General features: G+C 48.0%; 3 protein-coding genes across 3 annotated transcripts; all 3 read left to right on the forward strand.

Annotated features, from left to right (window-relative positions):
• Positions 1 to 1622: 1622 nt before the first annotated feature.
• LOC142814337 (solute carrier family 2, facilitated glucose transporter member 8-like) lies at positions 1623 to 7155 on the forward strand. The gene is made up of 2 exons (XM_075893021.1): positions 1623 to 2096; positions 6412 to 7155. Exons 1-2 carry the CDS (start codon positions 1623 to 1625, stop codon positions 7153 to 7155), a joined length of 1218 nt encoding a protein of 405 aa, XP_075749136.1.
• Positions 7156 to 9047: 1892 nt separating this feature from the next.
• On the forward strand, positions 9048 to 9560 carry LOC142814338 (facilitated trehalose transporter Tret1-like). The gene has a single exon (XM_075893022.1). It carries the CDS (start codon positions 9048 to 9050, stop codon positions 9558 to 9560), a length of 513 nt encoding a protein of 170 aa, XP_075749137.1.
• A 4173-nt stretch (positions 9561 to 13733) lies between these two features.
• LOC142814229 (uncharacterized) lies at positions 13734 to 23514 on the forward strand. Its single transcript, XM_075892564.1, has 4 exons — positions 13734 to 13869; positions 17207 to 17837; positions 21398 to 22065; positions 22891 to 23514. The coding sequence occupies exons 2-4, from the start codon at positions 17387 to 17389 to the stop codon at positions 23419 to 23421; spliced, it is 1650 nt and encodes a 549-aa protein (XP_075748679.1). The 5' UTR covers positions 13734 to 13869; positions 17207 to 17386; the 3' UTR covers positions 23422 to 23514.
• The last annotated feature ends 374 nt before the right edge of the window (positions 23515 to 23888 follow it).

Raw genomic sequence — 23888 nt, forward strand, 5'->3', positions numbered from 1 at the left:
AATCTTCAAGCAGCCATGCCATCGTGCTGTTTCCATGCTGGCGACAGCGTCAGTGCTCGCGGTGATCATGCTTAAACGATCGTTCGCAATCGGGTAATATAATTCCAAGGAATTGACAACCAAAAACTTAAGTTACCACGAAACTTTTGTTGCAGTGAAGGGTCCGTAGATATTAGAAGTTTCGTAGCCACTGGTGTTCAACGACATTGTCCAGTACAACAGCACTGCCTTGCTTGAAAGACTTCAATGTTTTTTGCATAATATCTGCCCCTCCCCTTTGTTTAAATTTATTCGCACTTGTAGAGTGTCACAAAAATCGTGGTTTCACGATGGTCCCTTCGAGAAAACAAACACGCAGGGCTGCTAAACTGAGGAACCATTTGTGGTGTCCGGCCGAGCGCCGCATTTTAACAAGCCGATAATGCACACACGCACGAAACGAATAAAAAGCATGCGCCCAATCTCGCCCGGGGCTTATCTGGACCGAGCCACGGAACGATGAACATGTGGCAATAAACGTCCCTCGCTCCCAGGAAACTTGTCTGCTCCTATTTCGCAAGAACCGATGCCCACACAACACCATTAAGCGACTCAAGTGTACAAAAAATCTGCTCTAATTGCAGGAGGTTCTCTGATAGTGAAAATTCCAAGTGTAGCAGCCGCATTTTCGATGAAGGCGAAAATTCTTAAAGCCCGTTTACTTAAATTTAGGTGCACATAAAAAAAAAATCCAGGTAGTACAAAGTTCTGGAACCTTCCACTACGGCGTCTCTCATAATCATATCGTGGTTTTGGGATGTTAAACCCCAACAATATTAGTAGTACATTGATAGTGAAAACCATGAATTTCTGTTTCCCACCTTTTCAGTGATGGCTCTACATAACCTCATTGTTCGCATCTTATTTCCAGATTTCGGACAGTCGCACCAGCACAAATGTCTTAATATTTCAGCTTTCCGTCGTTTTAACAGTTTGTGGTACCATTTTTAAAAAAATTATATGGACCATGGCATGCGTCAGGCAAAAAAAAAGAAGGAACCATCATTCTTTATTTTGAAGTAAAGTAGCAAAATGGGCTAGTTGGAACATATATACTCATCACGATCAGCAAAAAAAAAAAAAAAAGGAAAGAAACGACCATGATGACGTTCCGTATTCTATTTGCACGTTCCTTGTTAGCGATCCCGGTTATATATAGCAATAAAATATTCGTTTATATGGCTTGTTTCGCAGTTGCAACCGTAGCTCTTCTGGATGCCGGAGCTGCGGAAATGTCGCCGATGGAAAGAGCGACTGCACCGACGAACGCGCTCTTCGTTCAGAACACCGAACCGCTCAGTCACGATAGGACTGCTCCGGCTAGACCGATCGGTGCCTCGGAACGAAACTCACCCGCACGCGCTGCCTCTGACCACGTCGTTCTAAGGCACCGCCGGCTTGATAACTCGGCTACTACACAGGCTCTTGCGATGGACGTGACGGCTGACAGTCGCGTGCACGCAGTACAGGAAACAGTTGCAAGCAGTCGGGATCTATCAGCTGGCGTAGCGGCCACCGATATTGTCGCATCGGCTTCTGAGCATGTGACCTCCGCAGAAAGCGCAGTCGCTGTGCCGGTGGCTATGGCCACGTGCATCAGTACGACGGCAATCGGTGAAAACTTTCCTGTTGATCCGGCAGAAAAGACCACACGTCAAGCTACTTGTCTGAACAGAGCCATCACAGGTACCACAGAGCCTTTCGTGGTAAGCGTGTGCTCTACAGCAGTTCCGAGCCCCGTAACGCTGACAGACGGCGAAGCCGTGGCTATCGTCGCTCCTGACGACGTGGGAACGGCAGCGGATGCCCGCAGGCGGCTGTACGTGAGCGTGGCAGTAACCTACCTGGCTGCACTGTCGTGCGGCCTGTCCATGGCCTACTCGTCGCCAGCGCTTCCGAGCATACGGAAGGTCATGGAATTCAGTGACGGGGACAGTGACTGCTTTGGCTCCCTCGTCACTCTCGGCGCAGTCATCGGTGGTGTAAGCGGTGGTAAGCGAGGTATAGTCATCACAAGCATATTTACCTTCTCCGACTGCTTCTATATAGACGCTATAGTAGTATAACCGAACATTACGTTTACGCTCGGTGGATAGTGAGACCTCTGCTTAGAAAAATGCTACGCAAAGTAAATGGGAATGACGGCACGAGTTGGTGCAGCCAGTTAATTAGCGCCGGTTATGCTTATAATGGTATCCGTATACCAGGGGCAAATACAGAAATTTGTTTTGGTGGAGGGGCATAAGGGCCCGTCATTCCACCTCCTGACTACGTCACTGATTAACACACAGTGGTTCACCGCTAAAGGGAACATCGGAACTCGCGTCGCCCATTGGGTGCTGTACCAGGCGGGCCACCGCTTAATAAATCGGGATGATCCCACCTCACCTGGCCACCTTGAGAGAGGGCGCGCGCGCGGCGCGGCAGCCATCAATAAACAGTCCCTTGCTAGCTAGCGTCTCGTGTGGTTGTGTCTTTGCTGAGCGCGTAAAGCAGAACATGGTGTCAGAAGTGTAACAGTCGAACCCTGCGCTGAAGATGGACTGCCTACCACCACCCGAGCCACTTGTACTGACAAATACTCCGGCCGACAACTGGAAAAAGTTCCGCCAACGAATCGAACTCTACTTCAAAGCTACTGAGACCAACAAGAAACGGACGCCAGCACAGAAGGCTGCCATCTTTCTACACGTCGCGGGCCCAGAGGCAATTGAAGTGTTTAACACCCTACCTCTATCAGCAGAACAACGAGAGGACTATGACTCGATCGTCAAAGCCTTCGAAGACTACTGCACGCCTCGGTGCAACGAGACATTCGAGAGGTACGTTCTGCGCAGTCGGCAACAACAGGATGGTGAACCTTTCGAACAGTTTTTGCGCGACATTCAGTTGAAAGCACAGACTTGTAATTTTGGCGAACTTAGGGACTCGATGGTGAGGGACCAGATAGTGTGCGGTATCGTCGACAAGAAGCTACGTGCACGCCTGCTTCAGGAGAAGGACTTAACCCTAGAATCAGCTGTAGAAATCTGCAAAGCCGCAGAACTGGCAGCAACGCAGAACCGGGCTCTTGAAAGCGAAGCGAAAGTGCAGAGAGTCGAAAAAATTGCAAACGCTGCCGGACAGTCTCGTACGAGCGGACAACGTCGACGCTGTGGCTACTGTGGCAAGATTCACGGACCAAGACGCTGCCCAGCGTTTGGAAAAACGTGCACGCTGTGCAACAAAAGAAACCATTTTGCAGCTTGCTGCAGGAGTAGACGCGGCGTTCATGAGTTAGGCGTCGCTGCAACAGAAGATGCACTGGAGGAGTCCTCGGACGCTACCGATGAAGACATTCAAGTTCTCACGGTACAAATCAGAAACGTGTCCAAAAATCAGGATTGGACGGTGGCAGGGGACCTTGCCGGGCACCCGACAGAACTGAAAGTGGATACAGGAGCGCAAGCGAACATATTGCCGTACTCGTACTTTCGCAGGATGCGTTTGCCGACCATGGTGCGGCCATCGACCACAGTACTTACTAACTACGAAGGAAGCAAAATACATCATTTGGGCGTTATCAGTCTGCCACTACGTCTAGGAGAGCAGCAAGAGAATATCAGTTTTTTTGTGGTCAAGAGAGGCAAGCAAGTCCTACTCGGATTGAATGCAGCAGAACGTTTCGGGCTGATTTCCCGCGTTCACGATGTATCTTCAAGAAGTGACTTGATGTCAGCATTCATCCCAGGCCAGTACATCAGAAGGCGTGCTCTGGCTTTGCACTTGCTCATTCCCAAATGGCCTTCATGAAGACGTTGCAGCATGGATCGCCTCAGACTCAGTGAAATGCCGCCACGATTGCAGCGCTATTTCTTGAGGCTAATGCCTTTTGATATCAAATTGCAATATGTTCCTGGGAAGCATCTGCTAGTGGCGGACACACTGTCCCGAATTCCAGGAACCCAACCGAGTGACGGAGAAAGCGAACAAGACGTATGCATCCATGCGACTCGCGTGCTAGCCAGCATCGTAAGTGAGAACACGAAGACTGAACTGACCTCTGCAATCCTGGCGGACCCATACCTCAAGCAAGTGGTGGAGGCACTCCAGGAAGGACGACCAGTCTCAGGCGAACTAGCTCCATGTTTGTCAGAACTGTCATATGTTGATGGAGTGCTTTTGCGGGGCAGCAGGGTGGTAATCCCAAAGAGTCTGAGGCGATCCATGCTGCAACGTCTTCATGAAGGCCATTTGGGAATGAGCAAGTGCAAAGCCAGAGCACGCCTTCTGATGTACTGGCCTGGGATGAATGCTGACATCAAGTCACTCATTAGCAAGTGTGCCACATGTCAGCACTTTGCCTACCGGCAACCTTCAGAGCCACTGTTATCGAGGGAAATCCCAACGCGGCCGTGGCAGCGAATTGGTGTCGACCTATTTGACCATGGGGGCAAGCGTTACCTGGTTGCGTACTGTGCCTACTCCAACTACCCAGAAGTGGAACAGTTGCCTCAGTCAACAAGTCAGGTCGTAGTGGACACACTAGGGACCATGTTTGCTCGCCACGGTATACCCATTGAAGTCTGTACCGATGGAGGACCACAGTTCACATCGCGAGAGTTTAGACAGTTTGCAGTAAAATACGATTTTACTCATACCATATCCAGTCCACACTTCCCCAGGGCCAATGGTCTAGCTGAGAAAGGGGTACAGGTCGTAAAGCGCCTCTTGAAGAAAAGTGAGTACGCTGGCGAGGAGTTTTGGGTTGCACTGCTCAATTATCGAATCTCGCCCCTGATAGACGGACGCACACCAAGTCAGCTCCTTATGGGACGGATGCTTCGGGGACGACTTCCAGACTTCTCATCGGCTTCGACATCGTCAGTGCGGAAACATCCACAGGATCACGGCAAAGGCATACCTCTCACACCTCTCTCCGAAGGGGACGTCGTCAGAATAAGAAACGACAAGGGGTGGTTTCCGAAAGCCCGAGTAGAGAAACTTGCTGGCCCTAGATCTTACATAGTCTGTACAGATGAAGGCCGGCGTTATCGAAGGAATCGTCAGCATCTAAAAAGGACGCCCGAACACTTAGACCCACTGGATGACAAGGATGTCGCACCGATAATCCCGTCGCCTATACAGCATAGACAACATTCAACATCAGATACAGCGCCCGATTTGACAACAGCATCCGCATCACGAAAGGAACGACATCCGTCACAACAGGCGCCTGCATCGGATGCTCTACTGAACCAGTCAGCTGCACGTGCACCACCCATTGCAAGTCAACCATCAAGGGACCCCGACGTGGTCCCGTCCCAGCATAAGGTCACTTGCCAGGCACAAGAAGCAGCCGACTCGAGTCTCAGAAGATCAACTAGGCCACGTAGAGCACCGACGCGCTTTGCCGACTACATCACCTAAAGAAAAAGGAGGATGTACCAGGCGGGCCACCGCTTAATAAATCGGGATGATCCCACCTCACCTGGCCACCTTGAGAGAGGGCGCGCGCGCGGCGCGGCAGCCATCAATAAACAGTCCCTTGCTAGCTAGCGTCTCGTGTGGTTGTGTCTTTGCTGAGCGCGTAAAGCAGAACAGGTGCCACAGCCAGCCGGCGACTGCTTCGAGTTTCGCGTAAGGGCACAGAGCACATGGCGCTGTTTTTTTTGTATAGTCGCGTGAGCTGCGTGCTTCGCGATGGTTTGGAGTACGGCAGCAGACGATAGCGAACAACGAGGTAGCGCCGACTGAGCGAACTGCGCTCGTGCGAAACACGTTGCAGCCGCCAGCCGGCTGTGGCGCCCAATGGACGACACGAGTTCCGATGTTCCCTTTAGCAGTGAACCACTGTGTGCATTCGTTTCTTCGGGTCATCCTAATGCAAGGTGCAACAATACTTTAGGTGAGAGAACGGCGGGACAGTCCGCTGCCCGATAATGTTCTGCTTCGCTAGGAGCCTGGGAGATGGCGCTACAACTTTGCCCTGTCTTTCTCTCCCTTCTTCTCAAGGTAGGAAAGCCTCGTGATGTAGGAAAGTAGCGGTGCTCAATTATCGTCGCCACAACACCCTCGCCGCATCGTCAACCTCCTCCCTTATCACCCTCTTTCCTCGCGGCACCGCTCCATGCGTGTCGCGTGGTTGATAGCGCACAATTACGCGTTTTCTCAGATTTGGAAACCGTCGCTCTCGTCCCGGATGTGCTTTGCGGAATTTGCAAGCAGCCCGCCTCGGTTCTTAAACGGTCCTCAGTCCGGCGAGCCATCTATCGGCACGCTGCAAACGAGAACATAATCGGTCCCTCCCCGCCAAGAGTTCGCTTCACGTCGTTCGCCCACCTAAAGTACTCTTGCACCGTGTCTTAATGTTTGCAGTTATGTGGAAAATAGTTCAATACGTGGTGGTCACTGTGCTTAATACTTTTCGGGCACGTGACAGGACGTCAGCTGAGCGTCACCGGACGGCGCGGCACCCTGATCGCCTCATCCGCCTGGTATATGAGTGGCTGGGCATGTCTGGCGGTGGCCACTCCTAAGGCAGCACTGTTCGTTGGTCGCTTGCTCACAGGCGTCGGTACCGGCATGGTGGCGCTCGCAGTCACCGTCTTCATATCGGAGATATCGCCCTCTGATCTGCGCGGGCTGCTCAACACGGGTGCCAATCTGGTTCTGTCCTCCGGTATCCTGGTAGTCTTCGTGCTGGGAAAGTTCTTCAGCTTCTCGATGCTTGCCATCTGCTGCATGATACCGGCGGCCATCATGGCCATCTCGCTGCTCTGGTGCCACGAATCTCCCCGCTGGCTCCTCAAGAACGGCTTGAGGGATCGAGCGGCCGCGGCCCTGCGTTTCTACGTCGGCCCTTTTGCAGCAACCGAGCTAGTCGCGATGGAGCAGGCCCTCGTGCGCCCAGGCGGGGACGTCGAAGCGAGGTTTACGCTGCGAGACCTGACGTCGCCGCGCATCTACCGGTCTTTCCTGTGTGTTCTGTTGGTCATGAGTATGCAGCAGCTCTCGGCCGTAGGCGTGATCATCACGTTCGCCCAGGACATCTTTGAGGAGGCCGGCACGTCAGTGTCCGCAGAAAACGCTGCGATTGCCGTGGCGGCCATCCAAGTAAGGAAGCTAGTGTTGTAGGCCCGGACAAAGAAAGTGACGATGGGATCAGGCGCTTACTACCGTCGTCTTTTTCTGTGTCCGTCTCTTTTCCGTACGCCACATGTTTCACGTTGTTCTACCACCAACAAGCCTATTTATACATCCTGTAAAGAAGCGTGAAATCTTAACTTTCCTTACAAGGCGGTAACGTATATATGCTCCTATCAGGAAATGTGTGATTCGATAGGAGCAACCCTTACAGCAAAGTGGTATTGATTGATTGATATGTGAGGTTTAATGTCCCGAAACCACCATATGATTGAGACTCCTTAGTGGAGGGATCCGGAAATTTCGACCACCTGGGGTTCTTTAACATGCACCCAAATCTGATGACATGGGTCTACAGCATTTCCGCCTTCATCGGAAATGCAGTGGCCGCAGCCGGGATTCGATCTCGCGATTTGCGGGTCAGCAGCCGATTACCTTAGCCACAGGACCACCGAGGCGGGGCAGCAAAGCGGTATTACCTTGTATTATAATTGTCGTAGTGTAGTAGTGTATACCGGGTGTTCAATGTTGAGTTCTGTGGTGGTTTTCTTAAAATTCAGCACTGTGAAGAACATGAAAACCACCTTTGTAGATAAGTTGTGGGTCCAGGGGGCACAAAGTGAGATAATGATTCTGGTGGTCAGGGGCCCAATTAACTAATATTAACTTTGCAGTGACTGCAGCTAGCAATCATACTTGTATTGAAAAGTGGGGGGCAGTCACGTTTCTATTGTTACACGTGGAAGAATACTTCTAGCATGTCTGTGCTCCAAGATGACCGGCGCGAAATTTCATTTGTGCTTTGCATGATCACGCACTCAAAGCGGTGAAGACCACTGCAGTGCTCCTCCCCGACGTGACGAACACTCATAGCTTCCTATCGCCAGCCGGTATATAGTAAAAGGGTATAACCGTTATTTTTGCGATGACTTTCGATGACTTGTCAGATTGAATGACGCACGCAACTGCCGTGGCTTATCGGGAAGGGGCTTCGCGCTAGCGCTGCCTGTCTTGCATGTATAATAATGCAAAGCACAATTACAATTTGTCGCGGTATATCTCGGAGCATGGGCGTGCTAGAATTCTCCCGAGTGTAACTGTAGGAACGCGAGTGCCTCCAACTATTCAATACAAATATGCCTGCTTGCTGCAGTCACTGGAAAGTTAATTATTAAATATTAGGTAATTGGGTCACTGACAGCCAGAATTGTTTTACTTTGTGTCCCCCTGGATACATAAGTTATCTGCAATGATGGTTTTCATGTTCTGCCCAGTGCTGAGCTTTAAGAAAACCATAAAGGGTAATTTGGAACACCCAGTAGATAGCTTGCGCGAGATGTGATAGTCGCAGCTGTATAACGTAGGGGTACACTTAAAGTTACTAGAAGAGCAGGGAAAAATCTAGGGATTTTATGTTCACCAACAGCATAACTCCACCGTACTTATTCCGTTTCAGTCTGATAATGATGCCGCCAGATTTCTATAGGCCCCACTGCGTCAATTACAAAAGAACTTGCAAGCGATATAACATTAACACGTTGTGTCATAACCTTGCATGCGCCATGCAGTGCACCAACGTGGTGTTTTCAGTGACGTGACGTCACGCAGGCCATCTATAGTAGTACTAGCAGACGTCACGCATGTCACGTGAGCAGAGGTTGGAGTCAGCGCAGAACTAAAACGAAAGGATGATTCTCAAAATTATGGAAGTGCTCGAGATGTCTAAACACGTACTTGAAGTCAAGCGGCTTGTTTGACACCACGTGACCTCACTAGCCCATCGCATTCACTCGCGCGCGTACAGTTTCGCTTTCCGGTAGTCACGACAGCCTTGAACAGGCTGACATCTTTTTATGCACTTCATGTGTACTACTTAGGTGATCATGGTGGCAGTAGCCACGGTCCTCGCCGATCGTCTGGGCCGGAAAGTGCTGCTTCTCTTCTCATCCGCCGCGTCTTCGCTAAGCCTCGCTGTGCTCGGCCTGGCCTTCCACATCAAAGCGGCCGCGGGGGACAAGTTCGTGGAGGCCTACGGTTGGCTGCCGTTGACGAGCCTGTGCGCCTTCTTCGTCGGCTACTCCGTCGGGCTGGGCCCTTTGCCGTGGGTTCTTCTGGGCGAGATGATACCCCTGAAGGCCAAAGGATTCGCGACGGGGACGTGCACCGCGACACTGTTCGCCGAGGCATTCGTCCTCACCATAAGCTACAGCAGTATCCGTGCAATCCTGGGCACTGCGGCGACCTACTGGATGTTCAGCGCATTCCTGGCTGCGAGCTTCGTTCTCGTTTTAATATTTGTTCCCGAGACAAAAGGCAAAGACCTGGAACAAATTGAGCGCCTTTTCGGGCCTAGCATGTCGTCTCCTCTTGGGTCATTAGCGAAGAGTGACGCTTAGAATGCTACATAGTTGCGTTTATCTAGTATTATATTTGTGGTGCTCAAGTTCGTCGAATCCGAGCGCCGTTTTGCAAAATATAAGTTCATTTGTTCTCTCGGATTACGTGTCTGCATTAGAGATGCCGGCTAAATGATGTTGAAACTTAAACGAATAGTGTAGAATTAAGTGCAACTAGTTAAGCAGACAAGCTGCCTTATGTATATGTATATCCTCACTTTTGATGTATTAGCTTCGAAAATTGTACGCCGATATTATTACTTGTTTTTGATGTTGTACATGAGTGAACACCGGAAATGATAACTGGTAATGAGGAATTATACTGATGTCATACACACGTTCTGTCCACAAATATGCGTAGATAGAAAAGTAAGTAACCAAATAGTAAAAAGAGGTTAGGGGTTTTGCTGAGATGTGCGCAGTGACAGTGCAAGAACTCGCAGGTTTCCTGAATTACAACTACAACAAAGCAATAATTGTTTTCTACAATTAGAATACGCATAGCCGCACTGAATGTAAATATCTTAAACTTAAGTAAGGCGTATCAAAACAAATACACATTAGACTTTGAAGTCTTAGACAAGTTGCATCACTCCTCCTGCACGGAACCGAGAGACAGTGTTCACAATCTAGGGAATTAGGTTGACCATATGGTCAATGCCTTGTTGTTTGCTGCATAAAATCACCGTGGATGGGCTCGCCACTGAATACGCTTGTCGCATTGTTTTCTAGAAGCACAAAAGTCCCCGTGTAAACTAATGTGAGCGTTGCGTAGAGAGAGTAAAATAGTTGGACAGAAAAGGAAAAAAAAAGATTGAAAATTGGCGTATATTTCTCGTTTGAGGTTGCTCGAAAAACGTGAAATTATACAGTCGGTTTTGAGACGCATCACTTCTTCGTTAAGAACTTGGCTAGAGAACTTTGTCCTCTCGTCCGTCATAATTTGCGTACATTATGTGGCGACCCGCGACATATTAATGGCAATAAATCACGGCATCGCACATGCTTACGCCCAATGAATCGACAAGTCTGCCCCCCCCCCCCCCAATTCCTGTTTTTTTTTCTTTCCAATCCAATTTCGATCAGCTTTTTGTGTACTGCTGTAGAGAGGCCAGCGCTCATGGTAGAGACAAGAGAAGTGAGACAGCTGTGCCATTACTATATGCGCCCCATTCTACAGCAAAAGCTGCTAAAGGATCACGATACCAATTTTCAGTGTGCTAGGTTCTCTGCCACCGCCGGTGTTCGTCACCTATTTCGCGCGAAATGATAACTAAACAAAAATATACCCAGATTAGAATGTGATTCGAACCCGGGCTCTATGTGTGGCAGCCGAGTATTGTACCGCCGAGACACGGCGGTGCTTGGGGCTCCTTCACCCTATAGAAGCTTCACCTTGTGAGAAAAAATCGCGTCTACATGCGTAATATAGCGTAGTAGAATACATTAACAACCAGGCGTCGTGTAATATAGCGTAGTAGAATACAGTAGTAACCAGGCGTCAAACAATGTGAAATTGCACAACGAGTAGCTTCTGACCTATTACAAAAGATCAGCCATTGTGCCTTACAGGTGAGTTGGGGATGCCCCGTTGCTTCACAGAATCACGAATGAAATTTTTCCCTACACCACAAATATGATGCTTCATAAATTAAGGGTGTCTCGCATGTATATTTGTAATATTTGCCAAAGAATCGCGTTAACCTTTGTAATATAGTGGGGTAGGAGAGTATAATCGCGTTCGGGTGTCCCACACTGCGTGACTGCGAGTTTCGTAACTAGTGGGTCCTTTAGAGCTAACCCAGTATAGAGGCACCAGCCGTAATTCTTCATCGTCATCACCCACAGCATCAACGAAGTGCACATATTTAGGCGTGTAGCGGGCACCAAGGTTCACCGAATACCGAAAAATGTCGTAGTGGGTGCATCCCTACTGCACAAATTATCGTGATTTATGGTGCAGAGGGAGCCATGCAAGTGTACAGATGTGTAGCGGGTATCAAGCTGCTCCGAAGAGCGCTAAATGACGTAGTGCATGGGTGAATCTCTACATTACAAAGGTTATGATGATTTATGGTACAGCAGGTACCATGCAAGTGTACATGTAGTAGTTGCTCTAAGTGTGTTTAAAAAACAAAGGCTCTAGAAACGCTGCTCTCTCTGCTTTCGCTGTGAACGTGGCGCGTTTCTAGAAGTTCTGGCGATATTTTCTTATAAGTGCGCTGCCGTGCAATTATCCCCCTTAATTTTTGTTTTACTTCGCCATCTACTCAATGATATCACGCTACCAAGCTTACCAATGACAAATCACTCTAAGCCTGACAAGTTGTCCCCAAATGACTTTACTGTGTGATAAACGCCTAACACAGCCACGTGGCGCAGCTTGCCTAACCGTTCGGCAGACACACTTCAGCCTTCCCCGGCGTTGGCATGATGAATGGAGTTTCACTGAAAATATGCGGTGTCATTGCGGGTGCAGAACGCCCATTACTGGCGACACATTATTGTACGTGTAATGTTAAACCGGATGATACCAGTCATTTGTTAGCTAGAATAGCAGTGCATCGCGTGCAAGTTTGCAATTCGTTATACAGACCAGCTGTACCCATTACACTATGGTTGCAATGTCACCTGTTTGCAAAAGAAATGAAATGGGGCCGCTTTCAGCGCAGTATCGTTAACATATAGGATTGCCAATAACGGTATAGCTGTGTGTTGTTCGTTTAAATACACAGACAACACGAGCGCCATGCGCTTTAAGATATCTTCTTTTCCCTACATGGTCTGTGCTGTTTCGCATGGCGTTTTTTTAAATTTCATGAATATCATTGAATATCTTTCACTGCCCGCCGCGGTGATGTTGATGTTACTGTGGTGCCGGGGCCACCAAGAGAACAGTTATGGCACTCGTCTGCTGATCTGAAGGTCGCTGGTTTGAAGCCAGCTGTGGTGGCCACATTTCAATGGAGGCGAAGTGGTGTAGAAGCCCGTGTACTGTGCGATCTCAGTGCACGTTGAAAAATACCGGATGGTCAAATTTTCAGACTCCTGCACTATATAGCGTCCTTCACACTAATATCGTTCTTATGAGACATTAAGCCCCAGATGCCATTATTATAAACATCTCTCACTTTGCGTTGTTATTATAAAGGCAAACTGCTGTAAATATTGTTGGCGCTTAGTAGGTTTTGAGCAGCCGTGGAATAGGAAAGCAGAGATTTGAATTTAGACCGAGATAGCGTGCCTTCAGCACCCCAAAAGCTCAGCTCCGAAAAAAAAAGCGCGTCTGTAGTAACGAAATGCGATATCACACCATTGCTTTTAGTGAAAACAAAAAGATAAAGAAGACTACACACTCGCAGCACTCTCCTCATTGGGTCAATCTCACCGGGGTATTTGTTCTCCCGTAGAAAGGTTATCAATTGAATCAAGGTGGTTTTGATAGAAAATCTCTCAATTTGTAAAATTTGATTTCTTCTATTTCATAATTGATTAGATTTTAAGTAATATGTAATCACCTCTATCTAATTGTTTCTTGGCCAATCCCCCAGAGTGGGTGTGAGTTATGCTTTAAGGCCATCATCATCATCATCATCATCATCATCGTCGTCGTCGTCATCATCATCATCATCACCACCATCATCATCATTGCCGTCTCTGGTGCCGTCAGTCCCACTAACACAATATATAACACTTCCTGAGCGAAGTAAAAAAAAATGTTTTGTTGCGATAAGGCATTGCGGAAAATTGTTCATCCGCTTTTATCGTTGTAAATATGAAACGTATCTGTATCTTGTCTGTATCTGGTTTCGCACTGTTATTCACAATGAATTTGCAACAACTCGCCCAGTTTTCCATCTTTAACTTGATTTGATTGATTTGTGGGGTTTAACGTCCCAAAACCACCATTTGATTATGAGAGACGCCATCTTTAACTTGAACGTGAAGCTATAAAGAACAGGTGCAAAACCACCGGCTTTGTGGGAGATCCCTCGCAGTGGGTAAGAGCCATCTGTGAAGAACAAGAACAAGCACGTTCTTCAGCTCTAGGCTAAACGTGTAGCCTAACTCGTTATCGAAGGTTTGCGTTTCTCTGCGCTGAACATCCTTTGGCGTTCAGTCTTGTAGACATTGCAATCTGACGTGCGTCTGTTTTGACTGTTGCAGGTCGAACTTGGAACCGGAAAGGGTGAGCCTTCCGCAGTAAAGCCCTACTTCTTGAGCTACAAAGTTTGCCAGCAGGCTACCACCTCAGCCGCTCCAGAATTATTCTATGAGCCAAACAATCAGCAAGAGGCCCACCTACAAGGTAGGAATCGAAGGCGCATTGCTAACACTCACGAGGAAAGAAATACCGAGGGAGTTGTGCATTTCGCGGCCGGCCTTCGTAAGCTAATTATCAAAAGAACTATCCCCGTTTGTCTTTTCAAAAGAGCCTGCCATGAGCGCCCATTATATGGTGTAGAAATACATCAAATCTAGTCAGACGCAATTACCAGAGGCTGGATTTTAGGCCTATTTCTACTTTGTTTTTTACGCTCCAATTGCGCCATCTTGATGCGAGCATCAATTAAGGGTTAATAAGGACTTTCATGCCATCTTTATAGTGCCTATAAACGCATATTTCTGGTGTGCGTGCCTATACGCCTATACGTACGTATAAATGCCAATTTTCAAAACTGGCACCGATGTGAACATAATTGAACGTCATGTTTCGCTTCCGGGTGCAGTTTGAGCCCGTTGTGCATGTTACCGCGCAACACTAACTGTTAGGAATTCTATATGGGTTTCAACGTAGTCCAACTACCGGAAAATGCGAGCAGTAGGGAAACGGGACGCGTCGGTGAGCATATATATACGTCGTCGCGCTGATTGCGGAGAGTGGTCACAGTAGAGGGAAGAAAAGAATTTGTAATGTGCATGCGGGTATTGTTTGTTTGATAATGTGCTATTTGAGGTGTCCAGTGCCGAGGCTTGTACGCGAGTCGACCCGGCCAATGGGAACGATCCACTCTTTCTGGCATTTTAGCGATATGGATGTCTGCACCTGCTCTACCCCCTTGTCAGTCATGCTGAAAAGAAAGGCACCCAATTTGTTGTTGCTTCGACTGTGGACACTTTACTCATCATGCGATAAAAGGAAAGGCCATGCTCTGCATGCAAAGCTTTCGTGACGAAGAACAATTACAGGGCTACGTTCAACTCTTCGTTCCTGTGTCATATTAAACAATATTTCTCCTAAATTCTTTTTTTTTTGGCGTAAATAGCGGTCACGCACGTGTTCCTTCGAAATGTTTTGCATTTATTTAAAATCGATTCTGCGTATATTTGCAATGTTGGTGGCCTAAAGCCTTGTTTTGCTTGCCTGTTTCTTGGGGCAAAAGTGCGTCTTTTTAATGTCTGAAAATCCAGCCTCTAGGGATCACACCTTTGATATACTTCGCTTCGAAAATTGCGCAATGCTTCTGTATGAGTGAATCTCTAGCGCCGAAAGCTTTTTTTCGTCGTGCTAAAGAGTCTAAGTGGTGCCTCAGACACACGAAAGCAGTTGTCGGCTGATCTCTGAAAGAATTGGGCAATAGTATTCAACGGCAGGTTTTTGCTGCGTGTAGTGTCATACCTGGGCGGCGGTGTACAACTAATGATGCAGTGTTCCAATGGATCCACCACATTTGTAACGCATTGGGCCTTGTATAAATGCTGTAGACGACACTACTATAATTTTATTGATGTCAATACTTGTGACCGATAATAGCTATGCATGCTATGAGTAGAATGATAACTCCTAAAAGGTAATGTTATGAAGTATTTGTCAAGTGATACAAACAAATGAACTTCCTTTGAGCCTCAGTGTGGTGCAGAGAGCTGAAAATGAGGTCACAGTGAAGGGCCTAGGTTTGATTTTGACCAAATGTCAACTTGATAGCTTCGTAAGAGAGCTTCAGATTCTAATGTACACAATCGAATGATTTTTTATGGCAGCCTTGGCCAGAAAAAGTAAGCTCGTTACCTGAGAAAATCATTATTAAGACGCAATAGCTTCTGCGCCACACGGCGTATTCAAATAAGCAGTTAGGATTTGTATATTATAAGGAAAAGTTTAAAGCACAATACTTTATAACTTGATTGGCACATTTTTCTGAGCTTTATAGAAGCGAATATTATGAAGGAACAGAAAATTGCGCAGGAGTTATTCCCGTTATCGTAAGTGCCGAATGAGGACTCTGGACGCTCGTCAAGACAGGTTGATGTTTAGCGACTTCCCAACGTCAAAACGTGTCACAGTGACACTATTGACATTGTAATGATGCTGAAGTACACAGGGTAATAGAACAAACGTATTTATTGAAAGGACGAACCTGTGCGAACAACTAAAATTCACAGCATGTCCACGGAGGGAATGATGATAATTGGGGCGAAGTGTGCTTCAGTCCGTTCGTGCGTCCGTCCGTCCGTCCGTATTTCCGTCCGTCTGTCCGTCAGCTGTGCCAACAACTAAAAATTACTGCGGTCGTAGAACTGTGAGTCAGTCGAAAATAAACAAGTCATAGAGCTGTTTTTTAGGGGCGAAGCTCCTTAGGGCGTGGGCTGTGCGTCCCCTGTAGCCTGTATGTAGCCACCTCTAGTTTAGTTCTTGCAGTGTTCACTAGATGGCGGTACCGTCCCCTGTATGTAGCCACCTCTAGTTTAGTTCTTGCAGTGTTCACTAGATGGCGGTACCGTCTCCTGTATGTAGCCACCTCTCGTTTAGTTCTTGTAGTGTTTACTAGATGGTGGTACTTGTAGCTGATGATGAAAAGATGCAAGATGTTATAAACTAGAAAGCGGTACTTGTAGTTGATGAAACACGCGAGATCTTATAAAATAGGAATGATGTCACATATGGCGCGTGTCATTGGTTGAAGGCGATCGTTCGATTTAGTGCGGCGACGTACGCTAGGGGGAGCGATGTAATAAAATCGAGTGGGCAAAATGTACAGAGGATTCATGGTTTACCAGGTTTACCTCCGGAGCTTCGCCCACTCATCATCATTCACTTCGTGGATATGGTGGAATTTTTTTTTCATTCTTTCCACGAGGAAATTCGGAGCGTGTGACCCATACAAGCCGGGTCCAGCCAGGCGCTCGTGCCAAGAGGGTCTCTGCGCGGCACGGCATTACTGCTCGCGTGCGTGTCTTAAGCGCACGGTGATGCATGGGCGCGTTATTTGAATGTGGGCAGAAAATTCTGCGACATAATTTAATGTGCTGCGCATTGAATACATGCACCGAAGATAGCTTTTTCGAAACGCACACACATTTTTTTCATTGTGTAGTTGTGCAGTTTTATGAGCGTGGTTTTATCCTTTGTGTGTTTACCGCTTCCCTCAAAATAAAACTACATATAGCTCATTTCCGCATAAAAGGACGTGGCGTAGCCGGGGCGGGGGGGTTGTGGGGGCTGCACAAACGCACGCACGAACATACATAATGTACAATTGAACGGCCCCCTTCCCCCACCCTCTCCTACCCCCCCCCCCCACCCCCCCCCCCAAAAAAAAACAAATTCGGACTACGCCGCTCATAGCATACTACCAATGAACGATGCCCATAAAAATGCAAATATATCATTTGGGGATTCAATGGACACTCTCTTGTCTTTGCAGTTACAAGATCGCCTACAGTAAACGCAGCTTCACTGACAGTAGACTGTTTGTGGAAGCCAGTGCCACGTCACATATTGAGGAAAATGCCGGAGCTCGAGTTTTGCCGGGCGAGCAAAACGTTGAGCCAGTAAACAGTGCCACAAAACAGCCTTCGCGAAGGAAAACGGCCACCGCGCTGAAATGGAAGCCAGCAGTGGTAGATCTTCGATTCCAGCGCATGAAGTTGCCGGGGAAAGCCAAGCCGTCACAACAAGAGCAGTGCCAGCGAATCCGCACTCAGCGGCAAGGGGCAGAAGCTTAACGGACCCGCACCATGAGGCCGAAAGCATGACAATCCCAGCTAATATAGAAGCCAGCGTGGCAGCTGTTCCGAACTTTTCGACTCAGCAGGAGCCAAAGCCATTGATAGCGGCTTCGCCGGGAAGTTTGGGTACAGAGGCGGAAGCGCGTAAGCGGTTGTACCTGACCATAGCCATAACGTACATGGCATCTCTATCGTTTGGATTTTCCGTGGCTTACTCTTCGCCAGCGCTTCCAAGCATTAGGAGGAACATGGAGTTCAGCGCGGCTGAAAGTGACTGGTTCGGTTCTCTCGTCATGCTGGGTGCAGTCTTAGGAGGCCTAGGTGGTGGTAAGCATGGTGATTATGCTGATAAAGTATGCAAGCAGATGTGTGTGGGACATCTTGTGCAGAACTTAGCTATGAGGGATCTTTTGAGTGTGCAATCCTGAAGTGAAGCTGATGATGATGATGATGATAATGATGATAATATTCTTTGGGGAAAAGAGTGGACAGAAAAGTTTTCTGGTAGTACTTGTGGTTGGATCATAATTAGTGCGTCTTCAGTGTAAATAGTAACCTTAGGTGCCAAAAACGAGACCACGCAGGAATGCACCGAATGAGTGGGCGTTCACAACAGAGTGAGTGAGTGTCTGTCACCGCCTCGCAGGCTCATGTTCTCGCAGGCTCGTGTTGTTCTTCGCGACTAAATTTACTATTTATACTGAATAGAAAAGGAAAAAAAAAGTGATACAGAAAGAAAGAGAGTTGCCCTGCGTGATGTAATCGCGAGCGGTTTGAAAATGGTTAGAGTGAGTGAGTGAAACAACTTTATTGACGATCCGGCATAAAGGGGGAAGGGGTAGGGGCATTAAAGCGAGACACTAGCGTGCTCGGACGTCCCGGAGCAGCAACCTACTCGCGTAAAACCCGTGGGGGCGCCGCTTTCGGCCGCTGGCGTTCCAGGATGCTAAGCACGTGCTGGACCACGTCTCTTTGATTGCCTGGCTCTCGGCGGATAATTTTGCTGCTTATGGCAGTTGGCATTACTTCTTTGTTAACAGGCGGTGATGCACAGTCCCAAAGTAGGTGTCTCTTGGTGGCTCGCGCCTTCTTGCAGTGTTGGCATACATCAGTGGTGTAAACCTCCGGGCAAACGTGCTTTGCCCAGACGGGGTTCCATATTGCTTGTACTTGCAGCTGCCGTAGTGTGGCTGCTTCTCTGCGTTGTAGGTCTCGGTGAGGCGGTGGGTAGAGGCGTCTGCTCGTTCTGTACCATTGCAGAACGTCGGCGTAGGTTGTGATGAAATACTCTCCGTCTTCGGCATCGGGTCGTTGCGGCTCCGAGGAATGCGTTGACAGAGACCCGCGGCTAGTTAGCGCGTGTGCCTCCGTATCTGCCTCCTCGTTGCGGTTCGGGCCCACGTCCAGCTCCCCGGCGTGCGCAGGGAACCACTTGACGGTAATGTTGGTTTCCGGTCTTGCTATAGTTGAACATACTCTTGCAGTAGTTCCATGGACGTTGTTTGTAGCAAAGTTGGCTATTGCCGTCTTCGAGTCGCTGAGGACCGTGCGGCAATCCGGGATCGCTAGTGCCAGTGCGATTGCAAACTATTCGGCTTGCGTGGGCGACTTGCGCCGTATGCTTCCCGACGTTGTGAGTGCTCCAGTGTCTGCTGCGATGACTGCTGCTGCGTACGTGTTTGGCCGGTGGGGATACTTCGCCACGTCCACGTAGTACGCGCGCGGATCGTTGGCGTGACCTTTTGTGAGGGCCTTGGCTCTCGCCGTTCTTCTTTCTTGGTGCTCTTGTGGATGCATGTGCTTCGGTAAGGGTGGAACCTTCAGTCTTTGGAGAACGTCTCGGGGTAGCTGCTTTGCTACCTCCGGAGTCGTCGCTGGCGCGTTGACTCCGATGCGCTGTAGTATCGTTCTTCCCGTCCTGGTCTGGGACAGGCGGTGATACTGCGCCGTTCGCTGGGCTTCGGCGATTTCTTCCAGCGTGTTGTGAACGCCCAACGCGAGCATGCGTTTTCTGTTGGTGTGGGTGTATAAGCCCAGGGCCGCCTTGTACGCCTTTCTGATCATCGCGTCAATCTTGATCTTCTCCGCCGCTTTCCAATTGTGGAACGACGCTACGTAAGAGATGTGGCTGACTGCAAACGACTGGGTGAGTCGTAGTAGACTGTCTTCTCGCATGCCCTGGTACCGCGTGGCCACCTTCTTGAGTAGGCGGGTGGCCAGCGAAAGCTTTGCGTGGAGCTTCTGTATCGTCACGTTGTTGCGGTTCAGGTCCTGGAGGTGCAGCCCCAAAACTCTGAGTGTCTGCACGTGCGGTATCGGCGTTCCGTCTTGGGTTACAACGTTGATGTTCTGCGTTGTCGGGCGTCGCGCACTTCGCGGTGAGATCACTAGCAGTTCCGACTTGGTTGGTGAACATTTGAGTCCGGTGGGTCGTAGGTATTCTTCTACGGCGGCGACGGCTTCTTGGAGGGCTGCCTCGATCTGGCTGTCGCTTCCTCCCGTTGACCACAGCGTGATGTCGTTAGACATCACGCTGGTTAGAATGGTTAGAAAGGTGGGCAAGTTTGTAGGTCGAGTTCGCTGAGCGAGCTAGGAGCCAACGCACAACGGAGAGAGGAAGAACAGCGTAGCACGAGCACTGGTGGTGTGTGTTTCTCTCTCGGTCGTGTGTTCCCGCGCTCCCAGTTCACTGAAAGAATTCAAAACGTGTATTTCCGAGGAAAATCTGGGAGTGCTGTTGTGGCTCGCCGCCTAAATGCCAGTTGAGGCTATGGTTTTGGCTTACCTGCTGACTGTTCGGTTTTCTAGACTGGCTAAAGTGACCCACAGTGTCTGTCTTTCACACTGCGAGTATAGCAAGGAAGTGCAAAAGGTCAGGGCTTTTTTTAATCAAGCTATGTGTGACCGCTGCCGAGGAAGATTTGGTTACAATGCTTGCAAAGGAATGATAATAATAATAATAATAATAATAATAATAATAATAATAATAATAATAATAATAATAATAATAATAATAATAATAATAATAATAATAATAATAATAATAATAATAATAATAATAATAATAATAATAATAATAATAATAATAATAATAATGATAATGATAATAATAATAATAATGATAATAATAATAATAATAATAATAATAATGACAACTAACAGACAGTAATGTTAGGGAACGTGTAGAAATGTAATTAGAAGTAATTGTAATGCGTATGTGAAGAAAAATGATGCTGTCTGAAGCAGGCTCCCACGTGGACGGAGAGATGACCGCCACTGTATTGACTGAGTGACCTGACTGAGCTATAGCTCAGGGGTGGAACACCAGATTCGTTATTTGAAGATTGCAGGTTCGTATCCTGCGGGTGACAAACTATCTTATTGTTCATTTTCCTTTTTTTCGCATTCACATTACACTTACTTGCAATAACATCTCCTATACTTTCGGGGCATTACTGTTTGTTAGTTTTCTTTATTATTGCGTCTAACAAGGAAAACGATCGCATAAAATATAGTATTTCTTTCTTGCGGAGGCGTAGTAAAATTTACAGCTTTCTGTATCTTTTATACGATGCCACCGTTTATTCATACTCTCGAACCAAACTGGGTCTGCACAATATGACAGCAACCAAAGAAAGTTGGTTGACGCTATATGTGTCTTAATACTTGCTACCATGAAAGTAAACTGTATGTTAGGAACATGTACGGTTGATCACATTTCCACATTGTCGCCCCATTATCGATTAAGAATTGAATGCTGTTCATCAACAGCAAATCTACACATGACGGTTAGTCAATCAGTAGTCGCCAACTAATCGACAATTAAAGTGGTTTCTTCTTTGTAATGTTTCGTTACGGTATTTCGTCGTTCTTAAACACTTCTGCAGGCCGTCAACTGAACGTGATCGGCCGTCGCGGCACCCTGATTGCCTCCTCACTCTGGTTCATGGTAGGCTGGCTGTGCCTGGTGGTGGCCACTCCCAAGGCGGCGTTGTTTGTCGGCCGCCTGCTCACGGGCATCGGTACCGGCATTGTGGCCCTCACCGTCAGCGTATTCATCTCTGAGATATCCCCGGCCAACCTGCGGGGCCAGCTGAATACGGGGGCCAACCTCATCCTTTGCGGTGGTATTCTGGCCGTCTTCGTGCTCGGCAAGTTCCTGACCTTCTGGCTCCTGGCATCCTGTTGTTTGATACCAGCGGCCGCTATGAGCGTCGCGTTGTTCTGGTGCCACGAGTCACCCCGTTGGCTCCTCAAAAACAATCAACGACGCAGCGCGGCTGCAGCGCTGCGCTTTTACTTTGGTCCGGGTGCCGCGAGCGAGTTGGCCACATTAGAAGCTGCCCTGTCACATATGCACGGTGCCACAGGTTTATCGCTGCGAGATATGACTTCGCGCCGCGTGTACCGGTCATTTCTGTGCGTCCTGCTCATCATGTCGATGCAGCAGCTCTCGGCCGTTTCCATCATCATCACGTTCACTCAGGACATCTTCCAAGATGCCGGCACAACCGTGTCGCCCGAGGACGCTGCTATTATTCTGGCATTTATACAGGTGAGACTGCGATGGATCTGTAACGTTGACATCGCCACTCTTTATTTGTATGGCGGTTAGGTGAACCGGCTGATTGAACAAGTTCAGAATACTATATGGCACCGAGGAGGACTGTCTTTACTGTTTCGCGATCTGAATAATCTGCGCTTCTAAGGAAATAGACACGTTTTGCTGAGAGCCACAGTAACTCGTGCAATGAATGAGAAAACAACCACATAATTTGCTCGCCATGATTTTGTGGTTAGCAGCGCTGTCATCAAATCAACACTCCTTAGCAGGCTGTGCTGCCTATGAAGTGATCAAGAGCTGAAGTTTAAATGCACCTGTTTTAAAGAGATGTTACAGGATAAGTTAACTATGTTCATACTTTAACATATGCAAGAAGTGTTCATAAGAACTGAGTGGTTTCTTTGTAACTGCGAGAAATTGCCAGATTAACTCATTCTGTCAGCGGAAAAGTACATTTGTGTCACTCGTGATCTCTTTTGACTGCAAACAATAAAGCTACTGTATACTATACTTCCTCTAAGTTTTTATGCATCTGCAGTGACAGGAAAACGTAGCTAATATAAACTTATGATTAGGATTGCTTGGCTCATTCAGTTTCAACTCAGAAACAAAATCTTATGTTTTTTTGCAGTAGTGTCCTAAAGGTAGGGGGGGGGGGGGGGGCTGGGGCTTTTTAGTGTCAATACAATGCAAGCATCGGTAGCTGTGAGCAGTCAACAAATGCTGTGTGACATCTTAATAACAATTAAATTGACGTAACATGCTCGGATAACAGTTTTCTGTCCAGTATAACATGTCCTTCTCTCGGTGTTTCAGATGGTGATGGTAGGAGTAGCCACCTTTCTTGCCGACCGCGTCGGTCGCAAAGTTCTTCTCGTGTTTTCGACGATACTGTCATCGGTCTGTCTTGGCGCGCTCGGCCTGTCCTTCAGCTTGAAGGCAAGCGTGGGCGACAGCTTCAAGGAGACCTATGGCTGGCTACCTTTGACAAGCCTCGGCCTCTTCTTTGTCGGCTACTCCGTGGGCCTGGGCCCGTTGCCCTGGGTACTCCTTGGCGAGATGATTCCGCTGAAGGCCAGAGCGTTTGCAACGGGAACTTGCACAGCCATCTTGTTTGCCGAAGCCTTTGCTGTGACATTGAGCTACAACGGCATGCGTGCCATCCTGGGCGTAGCTGGAACGTTCTGGTTCTACGGAGCATCTCTTGTCGTTTGTCTTGTTCTATTGCTTGTATTCGTCCCCGAGACAGGAGGAAAGGACCTAGAAGAAATTGAGAAATTGTTTGGCGGGACTTCATCCTCGCCACAAGAGTCAGGGGTGAAGAACAGAGATCAAAGTGTCGGCTAATTACGCTTTTTTAAATATCTAGTTTGTGGAGATCACTACTCTGTTGACCCACCGACCCAAATGTGAATAAAGTATGAATGTATTTTGGTATTATTAATGCCTTTTTGCTGATATATTTGGGCATTAAAAGGGTTTAACAATCAAATACTTTGTCGCATTTTAAAGGATATCAGTGCACACTTGCGTGGCTGTTGTTCAGTGGGGTGAATAGTCGGCGAAATCTACAGCTATCGTGCATGAGTGGCAGTTTTTTTCTGTATTTTTGCCGTACGACTGAATTAAGTTTCACTGGATACAAGGACAAGTGTATGCCCATAAAGCACATGTCCACGAAGCAATTTGTTGTAACTTCGTTTCATAATACGGCACTGACAGACAAAAAACTGACCGCGGCGCACAATAGCTAAGTTTGGCCGACTGTACATCTGGGAAGGAAAAAAAATAATTTTGATTGCTGGACGTGTGTA

The sequence above is a fragment of the Rhipicephalus microplus genome, chromosome 4 (assembly GCF_043290135.1).
Source record: "Rhipicephalus microplus isolate Deutch F79 chromosome 4, USDA_Rmic, whole genome shotgun sequence".
Classification (NCBI taxonomy): Eukaryota; Metazoa; Arthropoda; class Arachnida; order Ixodida; family Ixodidae; genus Rhipicephalus; species Rhipicephalus microplus.